This window comes from Periplaneta americana, chromosome 11, assembly GCF_040183065.1.
Source record: "Periplaneta americana isolate PAMFEO1 chromosome 11, P.americana_PAMFEO1_priV1, whole genome shotgun sequence".
NCBI classification, from domain to species: Eukaryota; Metazoa; Arthropoda; class Insecta; order Blattodea; family Blattidae; genus Periplaneta; species Periplaneta americana.
Window position 1 is genome coordinate 177298621 of NC_091127.1, and position 18568 is coordinate 177317188.

Below are 18568 nucleotides of genomic sequence, written 5' to 3' on the forward strand. Positions count from 1 at the left end.
AAGTGTAGAAGTTCTTTTCAGTCGTGATGTATGAAAATTGACATAAATTGAATTGGCAAAGGGGTTATGTGTCACCATGAACTATGACAAAGCTAAGAATAAGTAGGGTTAACTTAATTGACTTTGAAAAATAGAGAGATGAGGGTGATTTTTGAATTCAAGAAAATTTATTTTCTATTCTTTGGGAATTCTAGATCCTTTGAAATGATGAGACATTGTTATCTTTTTCGTATTTAGAGCGTCAACATCTTGAATAGCGTTATGTTGTAAGACACGAAGCTGTGCTTTATTTCATACTGACTGAATTTGATTTCATTCCTCAGGACCAACATCAGAAGGAGAGAACATTCTCATTTGCAACGCGAAGATGAACTTTCATTCATCAGAGGTTTTGTGTTATTTTAAATATCATATTTTGGAGGACTGCAGATAATCATATGGGTGAACGGATGTAATACAGTAATGATATTCTGTAAGTCATAGATTTCTCTTACTGTTTGTAAACTAACTGAAATATTGCATGTAACCGAAGCTAGTCTGCTTTAGTAAATTCCTCTTGTACGTTTGATTTAGCAGTTTATCAACAACAACAATAATAATAATAATAATAATAATAATAATAATAATAATAGTAATAATAATAATGATAATAATAATGATAATAATAATAATAATAATAATAATAATATTTTCCTATATCACTAATGTAACCACTGTATTAATCACTGAATAGTTTGAGCAACCCTGTGTATAGTGCAGTGATGTCAAAGCAAGCGCATTTTTCTGACCTTGACGTCGTGCGCGGGCAGCAAGCGCTAAGTATGGAAAGAGGAAGGGTTGTGTATATGAATAAGCAACCTGTTGGATTAAGAAAACAGTGGTGCACAAACTTCAAACGGAACGTTAAATTTTATGTCGTTATTTTTATATGGCTTCTTTCTGTTTAATATTATCTATATTGTCTGTAAAACAAAAGTACTAACACTGATTTCTTAATATTGCACTTGTGTCGTAAATCTTAATAACATAATAGAGAGTTAAGAAGGAATATTCACTTAAATTCAATAGTAGTATAATATTATACTGTATTAAATGGATGAAACACATCATTGATAAAGAAAGTGATATTCCAAAGAAAGAGATTGAGTATGACATGATAAGTTGGAATTGATGTCGATGGTATCTTTAGCCTTACAAAAGTAATCAATAAACTAATCAAAACAACATTACAGTACAAAGCAAAGTTACCTAGGTACTGTATCTGTTTTAAGTGTAACTAATGTTACATAACAAAATTCTTATCGCATTATGCTTTTAAGGTGATATTTGTGAGCAACTTCCTATCATCAGAATATTAAATTATTTTCTCGAAATCTGCTGAAGCTATAGAGCTGACATTTTTACAACACATGGGCACGTATCTTTTGCTTATGATGTAACAGTAGTTGCTTTGTTAATTCATTTCCTTACAAACAATTTCCATGCGAATATTTTCAAAATTTTCAATACACTATCTTCAGTAATACGTATATACGGTATATTAGTTTACGAAAACATTCTGTAAGGCTACTAAATAAATAGGCCTATACCTGAAAATTTCACTTTTCTATACGAAAAGTTGAGAAAATATTTCTTTTGAATAAAAAAATCAAACTTGTGAAAAATGAGCATTAAAATTAAAACTTACATTCTTATAATGCACTTATACTTCTCAGGCAAATCTAAAAATTAACATGGATACAGTTTTAATAAGTTATCTTCCCTTTATCTATTGAATCAGTGCTGGCCATCCCTGAATATAGCTCGACCAAGCGGCATATACTACCTCTTTCGTCTGTCTCTTTCCTTTCCGCTGGGTAGCGCTCAGGCTCTACTGGGCTCTAAAGCGCGCGCTTGCTCCTGTAGCCATCAATTGACATGCCTGGTATAGTGCATGCATTGTAAACGTGTATGTGTGAATGTTTTTTCCTTATGTATACAGGGTGTCTGTAAAATGACGTCACTTCAGATAGGCACATGCTGACATTGCATCACGACGACGCCGAGATTCCACCCAAGAAAACACAACGTACAAATATTCATACCGTAGGCAGGATTCGAATCCACGAGCATGGCTACCGCACGACATTAAGGCTGCGCTCTTCAGCTGTTGCATGTACTCGTACCGCGGCCTTATCCTTTCTCACGTGACGTAATATGTTAGGTATAGCCTCTTTTTCGCATGAATTGGACACAATCTTTATCCATTTACTTCTTGTTTCTAAATTTTATGGAATAGTACCTTAATTTGACTAAGCATTAGTAAATAATAATGATAATAATAATAATAAAAATAATAATAATAATAATAATAATAATAATAATAATAATAATACAGTTTGGTATATTGAAGCTCGTTTTTACTTTGTCTTTCAAAACTCAACTCCTGAATATGTTCATTTCCATTATTTATTCAAAATTGCGTAGAATGTTCTATAATTCTGCATTCATTCATTATAATATTGTCCAAAATTGCGAATTTTTGCGTAAGTGACCCAATTCTTATTTCCTCTTCGCTCCTCATGCCAAGTGCTGCTTATTCGCTCCACTTTTTTTTTTACTTCAGTGGCAAATAATTTGACTGGATAATCAGTAGATATTTCCGCATTTTATCACAGGAGTGTTGTTCTATTTATTCAGTAAAGATAGTTCAGTTAAAATGGTTTTAATTAGTGCTGTCGATTGATCAAAATATTTAATCGATTAACGATTTGAATTTAATCGATTAATTGATCTTTGATCGATTTGAAAAAAGTTTTAATATACTGTGGTACACAATTATTGTTAAATTTAATTTGTATTTGGTGATAAGCATAAGTATAAAATGTAGTATATATGTACACGTATATACTGTATCGTTTTATTACAAAACAATACTATTTTAGTTATTTATTAACATATATACGTATGTATGTATGTATCTATCCAATGCCTACCCACTTCACTTTACGTGATTCGTGTTCCGCATATTGCGGATAGACGGCTGGACTGTGACCCATTTTTAGTTGCAGTCACGTTGTGCATGTTGTGTGTCTATGGAGAGTTACTGTATGTCGTGTACTAGGCTGAGTGTATGTTTGTTCAAAACACACTGTAGCTGGTAGCCTACCATCTCCCTAGTTTCATACCTTGAGATAGAATTTCCTTCAATTCTTCTTGCAGAATTATATAACCATTCATAAAAACACAGAGCACCATTTTGTCATTCACTTGTACACTCACGCTTACTTTTGGAATATTCAAGAATTCAATAATATTGTGTCATCTTTCAGTTCAATTTTTCATGTGTTCCCTGATAACAATTGAGCAAAAGTTTTTAATTAAATCTCCATTTTTCAACTGTTGATCTCTTATTTCCTTTTTCCTCACTTATTTTACTTCTTCTAACCTCTGGATCTGTTCTTCCTGATGTTATGGTTTTGTCAGGTAAGAAGGCAAAGACGGAAATTTCCTTGGCACTGCCCCTCGTAAAAGAATTGGCCTGCTGCGAGGAATTTCTTTAGTAATGCCTTCTCCATCTTTGTATATTTCAGTTCGGGATATTAAAGTTTCATCGAAATGCTTTTCACATACAACACAGTCTTTAGAGGGAACCCATTCAGCACTTGGTATAGCAATATCTCAGCCATAATTGTTTTGTTTCTTCGTCTGAAGGAAAGCTAATACATTGACATAACCAGTGGTTTTATTTGAATCGTAGTTGCTTTTGCAATCAGGTACGCAACATTTTTTTTTACTTTCTGTAGACAACAAAACATATACAGTAGTTATGGTATGTCTTATTACTCCAAGACAATGAGGTTCTTGAGGAATGCGATAAATACGTAATATATCATTTAAACTACACTTACCTTTCTTTAAAATGTCAATATGTTTGAAATGACATAAAGAATTATGTATGTGAAATTATTTCTCCATAAATACTTCAGATAAACATAAATATTACTGATAACTTCTGTAAGCAGTCTGCAGTCGGCCACAAACAGCCCTCAAGCAGCGTTGCCACAATTACAGCGCGCTGGCCTCTTATCAAGTAGGCCATGTTGTAAATAAGGATTATTCTATTTCTCCTATTACTACTTATTAAAAAATATAACTCTCCGTGATCTCCAGTGTGACAAACTGACTTATTCCTAAAGAACTGTAAACTCATCGCTAGATTTCATTGAATTGCCACACGCAGCAAGCAATCAGGTTGCCGATGTACGGTAGTATAGAGGAGGTGAGCGGCCGCCCGGTCTCGTAGTATAAGCAGTTTATATTAAGAGTTGTGACCCGTCCAAATAGATAGAGCAGTTACAGCTAATGTATACCTATGTAAGCACTTGTTTTTGCATTACTGTGGTTGGAATAGTCAAAGCTTAACATTTGTTCAGTGCAGACAAGAATTCAATCAATCATGCTACAATGAGAGTGTTGCTGTTCCAAACAATTGCTCCTGGAATACCCTTACCCCCGCAGCCAGTTTTTACCCGTTGGGAAACGTGGTTGGATGATGTTAATTATTATACAGAACATTACGGCAAAATAATGGAGGTAATTGATGCATTGGACAGTTCCGCTGTTGCAGCTGTAAAATCATTGCCTTCTGAACAGCTATTGGAAGATATTCTGTTCATTGATTCTAATTTTAAAATCGTGTCCAAAAGCATCACCCTGTTACAATCGTCTAAACTACAACTCTCAGAAGCCCTTAATATAGTATATAAAGTATCACAAACCGTTATCCAAAATAACAATTCACTAATTTCATAAAAAGTGATATCTAAGTTGAGAAACGTTATTGCTAAAAATTCTGCCTATTCACAACTTCGTATTATAAAATAAATGATGTACTATCAGGTCACGACAAGACGTCTGAAGTTGGTGTACTAAAAAGTAGTGACTTCCCGTTCTTCAAATATGCACCTACTACATCATCTGATGTCGAATGTACATTTTCCCAATATAAAAACTGTTTGAGTGACCATCGGAGGAGGTTCACTTTGCAGTCGCTCAAAATGTACGTAACTCTTCACTGCAATCCACATATTCAAGGATGATATGAGTATATTACATTAAATTTTAAGTGTTAATATATCTCACTACAAAATAATTTTGTATTTACATGTTTAGACATTTCTTACTTCGAAGATCATTCATTATATTTCTTGAATGCAGGATACAGGTTTTATTGTAACCGCAGTATACTGCTCAGTGTTTACATTAGAGGCATACTCCATCCGTTGCACGCCCCCTTCTCATACAGTCTATACCGCGCGCGCAGTAAAACTTACGATTCTCGTGCCAATTCCACGAAGTCTACTCATCGCCAATCTCCATGATCTAAAGGCAGTTCCTGGAATTCATGTGACAGTCACCTTTGATAATCTGTCCCCCAAATTCATGGTCTCCGATCTGATGTGTAGACAGTAGCTCACAAGGCTGTTTTCGGGCATAGTACTGCTTGACGTTCATCATCGTTCCTCAGACATCCCAGTAGTGTCTGTCGTGGTAATATTTCTATTTTCAGAGAGTGTCAAGTAGTAAATATAATACTGTATATTGCTGACGCCAGCGATTCTGGCACGTGTCCTTGAATACAATGCACAGTCTGCAAGCATCTGTTGATAGTGTAGCTGAGAATGATACCACCTCCTATACACGTCACGTGTCAGCAATCTGCCAATCACAGTTGTCAGTCTTGCTGTCCAAACTGAGACAAAAGTAAGATACTCGCATTTAACTTCCCTAGGCTAGCGTTCTTGTGGTGTGTCCTTGAGTACAGCGTCCAGTCAGTGAGTTTCTGTTGCCACTGCAGCTGAGATCGGTACCGCCTCCAAAATGCACGTCACGTCAACAATCTACCAATCACAGTCGTCAGCTTTATCGTCCATAGACTGCTACAAACGTAAGACACTCGCACTTAAGGTTCTCAATATTCCAAAAACGGTGGCGCGGCCTATAATACATCTGTTCACCGAATAACAATTTTTTTAAATAATTCTCATAAATAGCGATACGTAAAGCAATATTCTAAAGACGTTAGGAGTAAGAGTAACACAGTGTGGGATGTGTGAGTACTTAATATTATTTTATATTGCTTTCACTTGTAATGAGACAGGTCGGTTGTGTATGTATCTATAAAATGAAAGTTCCAGTCAGGGTTGCCAGATTCTACAGGACAGATAATGATACTGCGTACCCTAACGTGACTAAATATTTGAATTAATAATTAAATTTGCAATACAACTGATTTTATGTATTGGAACTGATTATATTAGGGCCTAAACTTTTAATTCTGTTACTCTCTGCTAGATTATGAAATTTTGTTTGAATTATTGATAAAGTGTAGAAAAGTAGGCTAATGTCATATTACAGCCTCATCTATACAGAAAAAATGCGCGATGATAATACAGTGTTTAAATTCTGTCACTAACAAATCAACTTCTAAAGAGACTACGGAATAAAAGTACTGTATAATTCCTATAGCTTTTATTGCAATAGAGCCCGATAGGAGACGACGTTCAACATAGGTTAAAAAATGAATAAAGAATTTTAAAATAATTGTAGGCCTATAGAAATGAGAAAAAAAATAGCCTTTTTTTTACATTCCGGGACAAATATAACTCAATCCAGGACACAGAACAACCATTAAAATCCAGAACAATCCTGGGAAATCCAGGACGTCTGGCAACCCTGGCTCCAGGTACTGCTGTCTCATGTTGCTGTTAACAAATTGTACGAGGTAAATACTAGTGATATGGAGGTGTGTTAACTCGCACTAATCACCTTATCTCTTTACTTTATAGTGAAGGATTTCGAAGAACCGCTACAGATTTGGTTCATTACGTAAACAACTACCTTCATTTTGAAACACATGCAATGGAACATCCTACCAAGGAAGGAGTGGAGTCGACAGAGGTTCTTGTTGAGAACTGTAAAAAATGGCCTCAGTATTTAGCAGCGAGTTTAGGTAAAGTATCACCAACTATTAAAACTAAATTTTCTATTGAACATAAGTATTGTAATATTTGTATGTATGTATGTATGTATGTATGTATGTATGTATGTATGTATGTATGTATGTATATATGTATTTATTTACACTGCAAGTGGGCAAGCACCCGGTGGCAATGGTATATACAATATTAACAATACACAATAAAATGATAAGCAATACACAATAAAATTTACAATACACAATACAATTTACAACACATATACAATTTTATACACAATACAATAAGAATACACAATACAATTTAACACAATAATAATAAAACATAAAATAAAATACCTAATTTTACAACACAACCTACATAATTATGTATAGGTCCTACATAAGTTTCAATAGTCTTTCACTTTACTCTCATCTCATTCCCTGTAGTGGCACTATGACGCATTTCACTGACACTTTAGCACACATTTCACTGACACTCTGTAACACATTTCACTGACACTATAGAACACATTTCATTGACGCTATAAATTATCACTGATCGGAACTGTTCACTGCACTGTAAAACCATAACTTCACTGACTCACCTCGCTTCACTGATACAACAGTTCAAATAAGTCAAATAATTACATCCTTATGCATACTTATAAACAGAACTACATTTAAACTAAACATTTCTAGTCTAAGGCCCTCTTACACGCTATTTTTAAATAATTTACAATTCAAACCAAGGAAGTAAACTCGTCAGGCTAGATAAATACATGTCACCTTAAAAAATTAAATGTTGAATGTCACCTTAAATATGTTGAATATATATATATATATATATATATATATATATATATATACTTACTTGCTAACTTACTTACTTACTTACTTACTTACTTACTTACTTACTTACTTACTTACTTACTTACTTACTTACTTACTTATTGGCTTTTAAGGAACTCGGAGGTTCATTCACGCCCTCACATAAGCCCGCCATTGGTCCCTATCCTGAGCAAGATTAATCCATTCTCTATCATCATATCCCACCTCCCTCAAATCCATTTTAATATTATCTTCCCATCTACATCTCGGCCTCCCTAAAGGTCTTTTTCCCTCCGGCCTCCTAACTAACACTCTATATGCATTTCTGGATTCGCCCATACGTGCTACATGCCCTGCCCATCTCAAACGTCTGGATTTAATGTTCCTAATTATGTCACGTGAAGAATACAATGCGTGCAGTTCTGCGTTGTGTAACTTCCTCCATTTCCCTGTAACTTCATCCCTCTTAGCCTCAATATTTTCCTAAGCACTTTATTCTCACACACCCTTAACCTATGTTCCTCTCTCAAAGTAAGAGTCCAAGTTTCACAACCATAAAGAACAACCGGTAATATAACTGTTTCATAAATTCTTACTTTCAGATTTTTTGACAGCAGACTGGATGATAAAAGCTTCTCAACCGAATAATAACACGCATTTCCCATATTTATTCTGCGTTTAATTTCCTCTCGAGTAGGCAATCATTTGTATTTGTTACTGTTGCTCCCAGATATTTGAACTTCTCCACCTCTTCAAAAGATAAATTTCCAATTTTTATATTTCCATTTCGTACAATATCCTCGTCATGAGACATAATCATATACTTTGTCTTTTCGGGATTTACTTCCAAACCTATTTCTTTACTTGCTTCCAGTAGAATTCTCGTGTTTTCCCTAATCGTTTGTGGATTTTCTCGTAACATATTCACGTCATCCGCATAGACACGCAGCTGATGTAACCCGTTCAATTCCAAACCCTCTCTGTTATCCTGGACTTTCCTAATGGCATATTCTAGAGCAAAGTTAAAAAGTAAAGGTGATAGTGCATCTCCTTGCTTTAGCCCACAGTGAATTGGAAACCCATCTGACAGAAACTGACCTATACGAACTCTGCTGTACGTTTCACTGAGACACATTTTAATTAATCGAACTAGTTTCTTGGGAATACCAAATTCAATAAGAATATCATATAAAACTTCTCTCTTAACCGAGTCATATGCCTTTTTGAAATCTATGAATAACTGATGCATTGTACCCTTATACTCCCATTTTTTCTCCATTAGCCTATCTGCCGAATACAAAATATCTGGTCAATAGTTGATCTATTACGCCTATAACCACACTGATGATCTCCAATAATTTCATCTACATACGGAGTTAATCTTCTCAAAAGGAAATTGGACAAAATTTTGTACTACGTCAACAAAAGTGATATTCCTCGAAAGTTACTATATATATATATATATATATATATATATATATATAATATTGGAGTAACTATTAGCGCGTCTGGCCGCGAAACCAGGTGGCCAGGGTTCGATTCTCGGTCGGGACAAGTTACCTGGTGTTGGACCCCGGACTCATTTCACCAGCATTATCACCTTCATCTCATTCAGACGCTAAATAACCTAAGATGTTGATAAAGCGTCGTAAAATAACCTACTAATATATATATATATATATATATATATATATATACATATATATATATATTTAATTTAGTATTTTCTTAGTGACATTAAATGATATTATAGGCCCATTCTGTTGTCATAATAACATGGTATTTTTAAATGCTCTGTTTTACTACAATTTAACTTTATTTAGTGGTTCTTCACAATATAATCATCATATTAACAGAGATATTTATCTACTTTGTCGCTGGACAAGAAAGCTGTCTGCTGTTGCAGTGTCGAAACTTCCGCCCCTTCTAGTCAAACTGATAGAAAGTTTAATAAGTTGTGGTATTTCGTGGAATTTATTTTGTCAATTATGATACATCGTAGTTGGATTATATACAAATATATAAACAGCATAGGCCTATTTATATTTACGATTCGCTGATGCGTGAAGTGCGTCGATGAAATGCTCTGGTGGATGCTGTGCAGAAAATCTAGAACCACGCAGATGATCATAGAATATATAAACACATTAGACTAGACGGCATTTCGGAAGGCGATCAGCTGCTGTATGCGCCGTAGCATTTCTGGTATGTGACGTCACAAGCTTGTACAGTAGAACCAATCGGAATCAGTCTATGACAAGTACTTCCCGAGTTCGAGGACGCGTTCTCAGACTGACTGAGAGACGAGAGAACAGATCGCTGACATAGTAGCGGGCGAGGGAAAAAGGCGGATACTTTTAAAGCACTTTGACGAACCAAATCTTTGACAATTCCAAGAATTCGTGACAATGACAGTGAGAGGAAGCTTGTCGGAAACCTCCCCTCTGTACGAAAAACATGACAGTGGTAAGGTATTCGTGCCCTTTTCTAATATCCAAACTAATAATGCATTGCGGGAAGGTAGTCTATTTTCTATAAAAATTATTTCTATTTTTTTATATGAAGGATTTTTTTTATTCTGCAACATCTCAATGCTTCCTCATTATACTTCGTAAGAAGTGGTGAACAATAAGCTCCATAATATTGGAGAATCGAAGGACAGTATCCGCAGAAAAAAATCTGGAAGAAGAGGTTTGTCTGGTAAACCAAAATGTTTTTAAGAAGTTCAAGTGATGTTTTCGTGTGGAAGTTAAGCATGTACTGTAATTTGGGTACACTTAATAATTCAGATAAGTTTCATTTTCTTGGTTTCTTACGCGATCGAAAGACCGAATCAATCAAGCGATAGTTAACGCGATAACTATCAGAGCGCAAACGCTGGTCTGCGGTTAAGTAAGGCCGTATTTCAATACTACACACTAGGTGACTTGTAAACTACACACCAGGGAGCTTTGGAAATGTGTGCTTGAAACATGGCCTTCTTCATAGACTATTTTTCTAAAAACCATTACATCACGGTGCCGCACTGAATTAAGAAGGCAGTGTCCTAATGCAGTTTCATCACCGTCTACTATATACTGGGAGTGCAGGTCAAAGTGTGCCATGGCTCGCTGTATGCCGTCATGTGGCTAGCCGATGAGCCTAGAGAATTCAATCTTCCTACACTTCCGCAGAGGTGTATAACCTAAGAGGCAAAGAAGTTGCCTAGCAAGTACGGCGTTCATTCTGAAGAGTAAGTACGTACCGATACGTACGGTAACGCCGGTAGTGGCAGGAATGTGAACTGTTTGGAAATACGTACTGTCGGGATATGGGGAGAGGGTTAAGACGATTACTTACGTATTTGTTGACATTAACTTGGACGGTCAACATGGACACGGAGCATTTGATTTGTGTTGTGGAATGTTACCGTACGCAGTCGATGGTAACAAATACCCTGCGTACGACTTGCCGGCGCAAAACACAGTTCGAAAGAGGTTATGGTAGCACACAGACCGTACAGACCGCCATCTGTTGCTACGACGTTCAAGTTATACCGTACACGTTCTCAAGTTCAGATTGAAGAACGCCTTAAATAATAGGCAACTTCTCTGACATATAAGCTGAAACTCCCTTCAAATCGGTGACCCAACAACAGTGACGTCATGATACACTTTGAAATGAACACCCAGTACAGTCACGAAGCTTGGGATGATTTTTTGCAAATCTCGCGATAGTTGCTAGCCGCTTGGAGCGCTGTGAGTACTAGGAACAATAGACTGTGCCACTGCCATCGTGATCTAATACAGGCCGTAAGGCAGACCATGTAACTCGCTTAACCCGATCAGGAAGGCGGCGTTTCAACCATATAAATTAGTTGGAATGCATAAAGAGTAACATATATTTCTCTAAAATGTAGTGTAATTCCATTAATAAAATTTAAAACAATGATTATGAGACACTTCAGACATAATTTACTTGCGAGTTAAGGTGTAATATTATTTATGGTGTGAAAATTACGTTGCTCGTATGTGTAATACCTGCCTTTATTTCGATTAAATATTGCGAAATTCTTGTACATTCATTTATGCACGATTCAATAATGTTCAATTGCACCGCACTGATATTTAGATATGTTGAAATTATAGGTTATGTTTATTGTACAGTTGCCCCTTTCTGTCTAAATTTAGTGATCTCCAATGCCTTGCCATTCATATGAAAATTATAGGTTATGTTTACTATATTTAACTTATATTCCTAAATTCGTAATCATACATTATAATTAAGCATAATGTCATGTATGATACCACGGACATTCTATTTGTCTGTATTTTAATACTAAAATTGAGTACTGAATTACTGTATTTATCTACGACCTAAGAGATGAAGTAACACAATTGTACGTGCACTAATTTCATAGGAGTGGTATGGTAAATGTTTTGTCTAAAATTAAAGAAGGTAGATGTGCTAAATTGAAATCACAATATAAATTCTTTTTTATTGAGCCTCAAAATGGCTTCAATTCTAAACTTGAAATGTTGACGCGAACAGATTATGTTGACATGTAAAATTCTCTTCACATTAAAATAACACAGTTTTGTAATTATTTCTGCAACATATTATGCAACAAGAAGTAAACGGAACCTATAACACATTACACTAAATAAAACTTAGCAATAATAAGCAATAAAGTTATAGTATAATATTTCACTGAGTTCCATGCAGTGAAATAGAAAACCCGAACAAACATCGAAAAAGCATTGACTGTGCCGTATTTCGCATTTTTGTGAAAAGGTATGTAAACTGTGAAATGTTCGTTATCGGTTGTAATAAATGTAAATGGCTAAAATACAATAATTTGAATAATAATAATATGGGACAAGGAGACGTTTGTAGTACTATAAATTGTAAGAAAAATAGGTTAGAGTTGTCCTTCTTCCGAAAGATCCAGGAAGGTGAATATGATATATATATATATTTATTTATTTATTTATTTATTTATTTATTTAATGAAAATAATATATAAACCGTACGTATTTCATATTTCAATAGTGGAAGGAACGTGTTAATTTTTTGAAAAGAACACGATATCGAAAGTACAATACATTTTATGGTCTGCTAGGGAAAGAGTCTGTGATGAGGCGATAGTAGCGATCCTGGTGGTGAGCAACTATCTATGGATGCATATTTCAACTGTCTATGTTTGTATATTTAGGCTGTGTCTCAAAGCTACATTTTCAGCTAAAGTGAACTAGATTGTTGACTAAATAGGCGGATGTGACGTCAGAAGTTATGATCCAAAGCTGCATAGTGTATAGCAATCAAGTCCGTAGTAGCTAGTAAACGAAAATACTTGCTTGATTGATGACTTGTTCACTAAACAAACATGGATACCTCATGAGCAATTGAGGTTATGAAATCTGAAAATGCTTTGGAAGTGAATAATGTAAATATAATGTAGAATAACACGTTAACTTTGAACATTGACATTGTTAGTACCTTCTGTACAAGGTTTTAAACATTATTGTAATATATTAAGCCCTTGTACAGAAGGTACTAACAAGGTTTTAAACATTATTGTAATATATTAAGCCCTTATGTTTTCCCATAACTCGTAATGAAACTGCATTAGGACACTGCCTTCTTAATTCAGTTCTGCACTGTGATGTCATGTTTTTAGAAAAATACAGTAGTCTATGAAGAAGGCCATGTTTCAAGCATACATTTCCAAAGCTCCCTAGTGTGCAGTTTACAAGTCACCTAGTCAGCGAATAGGGATTATAAAGAATGGAAACTTCGCGTCGGTACCTTTGATGTAGCCGGACTGATTTCAATGACCTTCAAGCGAGCTAGAGCGTGAGATTCTGCTTTCTCCCTAGAGTTGGCGCTGAATCACACCAGCTAGCAGTCGACAGAGCGGAAATATAACACATAATTAATACATCTAGGTACATTATGTACTCAAATAAAATAAATTGGATCCATAAAATAATAAATCCGTCATTAACTGTAATGTCTAGACTCTAGAGTTCCTTTATAATGAGAGTTGAGACGTTGACCCCAACAACAATATTAAAATATGTAATGATTTGATAGCACTGAAAGTAGAAAAACAAAACTCTTATGAGAAGTAAAACCATATACCTATATTATATTATATACAAATATTAAACGAATTTGATACTTAATTTTATAATGTATTATATTATTTTATAATATAATTTATTATATCTGAAATATAAAAAATTACTATTACAATTAGTTTGTCACTGAGAAGTAAGGAAAAGCTGTTAACTTGAATTTATTTGAAGCAAAGCGTTACTGGATTATGCAATAAGGTAGGTGATGTTTGGATCCTGTGTCTCAACTCTATACTCAGTTATTATCTTAGCGTATGCTCGATTACACTAACCTCTAACGCTTGAAAGTGGAACTAAACGCTGGCGCACAGAGAAACAAAACACAGGAAAATTCGCTCAGTGTCCATTCTTTATAATCCCTATTCGCTGACCTAGTTGCTATTGTACAGGCAGAATCAATAGGCGGGTTTTTAGTTTGGTACGGAAACAACTCACTCCACACTTTTTCTAGCGGTTTATGACCTGAACAAAGAAACCTTTCTGTCGCTCCGTTCGAATGTTAGTTATTGACAAGTGCTTGTCTGTGATACTACTGTACTACAGTTTGTTCGTAAATACAATATATCTCATAATAAACAGTATTTTTAAACAGCTACTAATCATCCGAGTATTGTAATCGCTATCATGTCTCAATCGGGCTCTGATATCAGAAGCCTTACTAAAGGTGTTTTTTTATCAACTTCACTGTTTCTTGAAAGAACTGTGAGAACATTAAAAATGTCCTATCATCAATGCAGACAGTCACTGTCAAAGGCCAGTGGCGCTTCTTTACGATCGGTCCAGAGAATTTGTGCAAAATGGAGACGAATAGCAGTAAAACAATCATCCTATGGAGCATAAATTTGAAGAATACACGGACAGATGTAGATAATATGGAATTTTACATTTAAATTAATTATATATATATATATATATATTTATCCATGACCATAACGAAAAACATGCCTTTACTAAATACTTTTGCGTTTGTAAAGTAGGCTTTTATTCAACATTACTTTATTTCACTAGTGAGATAAAGACTTTACCTCACAGTTTGAACTTTATCTTACAGTTCATTAGTATTTTCCTAGTACCCGGGTACACACGTATACTTTTCCATTCAACTATTACTCAAGAAGTTAATATATTAATAACTAGATGTCACTACCTCTACTTCTTTTGTAGGGCTCTGAGTTCTGCAGTCACAACTGGCCTACGTCTATGTTCATTGATTGTGTAGCCTAAGTAGTTAACTTCACTGACGCCGAAAGAACACTTCGATAAGTTAATAGAAAGTTACTAATCATGGCCTCCTACATCATGACCTACCTAGTAACGTATTGATTCTAAAATCCATGCCATGGTATGTGATTACATGAGGACTTATTTTCAACATATTTTCTTTTATAAAACATAATTTTTCGTTATGGTCATGGATAAAATTATGTATGGTACTTGTGAGCGTGATCTTTATTGCACTCGTGTAATTTAAGCACTCGGCTGACGCCTCGTGCTTAAATCTCTCCACTCGTGCAATAAAGATGCACTTACCTCACAAGTACCTTAAATAACTATTTTCTAAGATATTGTAACATTTTATTTTATGCTATATTAAGTTGCTTATTTAAGACATTAATAATGGAAAATTGTTTCATTATTTAGATTGTTGAAGACCATTATTAAGTTAATTTAAGTTTTTTAGAAATTGTTGACGGAATAAGGTAAATTTCTTAATTGATATGCTAATTATGTCTCTGTCAAGTGGAGTATTATATTGTAGTCTACATGTTTTTGACTGCTAAATTTTTAGGAACTCCAATGTTAGTTATAATTAGGTGAAATACATTACGTTTGGGAATACAATATTATTAGGATCATAAAATGAAATATCATTAAATAACTTGTCAATAATACATTAACTTGAGTAGATATAACTGTGACTGGCGACTATTTTATCGACTTTTTTCTTTGAGTATATGCTATTTCAACACTTCTTGTATTGAATTGTTGATGGACTTCAATAATACAGACGCATAAACAAGACTGAATGAATCTCACCGCATAGATTAAGCTAAGCCATTCGTAAGTGTGCTTTCATTACGAAACTCGTTCGTTATAATGATATACATATTCCACAAGCAGTAAACATATGTACAATAATATTTTTTACTTCAATGTTTAGTTTTATCGTGATTTATAAAGTTGGTAAGTATACTGCATAAATATTATTTAGTATTTACTATTTCAACACAACATTCTGAAAATACATAAATACAAAGTATTTGCCTAATGTTAAATATCTGATTTATATTAGGTTTACATTACACTTTATTACATTTGTGAAATGACTTAACTTGCAAAATATTATAATGACTATTACGCTCTTACTACGTCATACTACTTTTGACCAATAAAACGGTACGAAAGGACGTATTTCGACCAATCATGGCTGCTTATCGCACAATTTTATCGCGTCCCTAGCATTTGTTTAATTTTATCGCGTCCCTAGCATTTGTTTCTTTGTTTGCCAACATTTGGAACTGCTCTGGTCTGGACGTCAAATATATATATATATATATATATATATATATATATATATATAAAATTACAAACCACTCCAGTCGATGCACAGCAGTTTCAAATATGACTCGCATTGGCATTCAAGAACAAGAATTAATAAAAATCACTGATCATACCTATGCATCTTCTGAAATCCGATTTACAAATAAATGAAGAGCACCATTCGGAAATCCTGAATACGTTGAATACACCATATAGGCCTAAATCAACGAGTTCCACTTCTATTACGCACACGTCCAATATAACATCAATTGAACCACCAACCACATTCAAATTTGAAAATTTTACATTTAATAATTATTCCTTTTAAAATTATTCATTCTGAAATCCTGGATAAGTTGAATACACCATATAGGCCTAAATCAACGAGTTCCACTTCTATTACGCACACGTCCAATATAACATCAATTGAACCACCAACCACATTCAAATTTGAAAATTGTACATTCAATAATTATTCCTTTTAAAATTATTCATGTTTATTTTTCATGTCGTCGTCGTTAATTAAAACTTTTCTAACACTTGTGTATATTAGTTAGGTTATGTTATGGCTTCTGCTATATGATATTATGGATAGTCACGTATCAGAGATTGTTTAATATTAAGATTTATTGAAAATCATCTGTCAAGTGACGTTGATTACTGGGATTCGGATAATTGAAGTGGAATGCAACTGTCTTAATAAAAATGAAACTGAATCAACAAAGCTTTCTTGGCTAGTAACCGTCTACAGAGTTCAATGAAGATTCCATAGTTGGCACAACTGTCATCTAGCGTAATGGTGCAATAATATATTTGAAGACAGGTTTATTTTCGTAAGTCAATTAATATTTTATTGTATTGGAGCACTTTGTTATTTATAATCTTTATATACTTTCTTCTAATCGTGTAATAGTCAATTAAATCCCACTCGAGTTTTGATTTTCTCTAGATAAATCAAAACCTCTAGTGAGATTACTGTTGATAATATTGAGTAAAGAACGTAGGCCCTATTTGTAATTACTACAAATCACGTTATTATTTTATTTATTTGCTAAGTTTTCCTGCAGTGAAAAAGTATCAATGGAGTTATTTGGGACAGGACCATACACCAAGCAGGCTCTGAGGGGTGTAGGAGTCGGGGTAGAGAAGTAGGGGTTCGCCAGACCCGCCGATTTCTTCTGCCCCTAGTATAGTCACTAGTGTGTAGTATGGACTAGAGCTTTGAGACGCGGCCTTAGTAAGTATTAAGCTTCGTGACTATATACTAGACTGCGGTTTCATTATGAGTTATGTGGAAAAGATAAGGGCTTAATGTATTACAATAATGTTTAAAACATTGTAAAGAAGGTACTAATAATGTCAATGTTCAAAGTTAATTATTTCACTTCCAGAGCAACTTCAGGTTTCATAACCCCAGTTGCTATTGAACAAGTCATCCATCAAACAAGCATTTTCGTTTACTAGCTACTACGGACTTGATTGCTGTGCACTATGTAGCTTTGAATGATAACTTATGACGTCACATCCGGCTATTTAGTCAACACTCTAGTTTACTTCAGCTGAAAATGTAGCTTTGAGACACGGCCTAAGTAAATATTCGTTTTAGTATTCACTGTATAGTCCAGGTATGCTCAAAATTGTAAAAGCCCCGATTACATGGATTACATTGTAAAGAAGGTACTAATAATGTCAATGTTCAAAGTTAATTATTTCACTTCCAGAGCAACTTCAGGTTTCATAACCCCAGTTGCTATTGAACAAGTCATCCATCAAACAAGCATTTTCGTTTACTAGCTACTACGGACTTGATTGCTGTGCACTATGTAGCTTTGAATGATAACTTATGACGTCACATCCGGCTATTTAGTCAACACTCTAGTTTACTTCAGCTGAAAATGTAGCTTTGAGACACGGCCTAAGTAAATATTCGTTTTAGTATTCACTGTATAGTCCAGGTATGCTCAAAATTGTAAAAGCCCCGATTACATGGATGATGTTGCACTGCATAACACACACAGTGTACGAACTGGGCTCCGCAGCTACATTGCAGCACCGCCCGTGGCATCGCTCTCACTGTCTTACAAATACGGATAATAAACTGAATTTGAAAAAGGAAATA

General features: G+C 34.6%; 1 protein-coding gene across 5 annotated transcripts in view; it reads left to right on the top strand.

The window, feature by feature from the left end:
- The window catches only part of LOC138709638 (facilitated trehalose transporter Tret1-2 homolog), a 614214-nt gene that overhangs the window by 567711 nt on the left and 27935 nt on the right, over positions 1–18568 (top strand). For 3 of the 5 annotated variants that reach the window (XM_069840549.1, XM_069840550.1, XM_069840551.1), the window contains one exon: positions 6831–6994. In XM_069840549.1, the coding sequence (XP_069696650.1) occupies positions 6904–6994 (91 nt within the window). In that variant the 5' untranslated portion in view covers positions 6831–6903. Of the gene's footprint in view, positions 1–323; positions 473–6830; positions 6995–18568 lie in introns of all 5 variants that reach the window. The other 2 variants (XM_069840552.1, XM_069840553.1) reach the window with 1 other exon arrangement.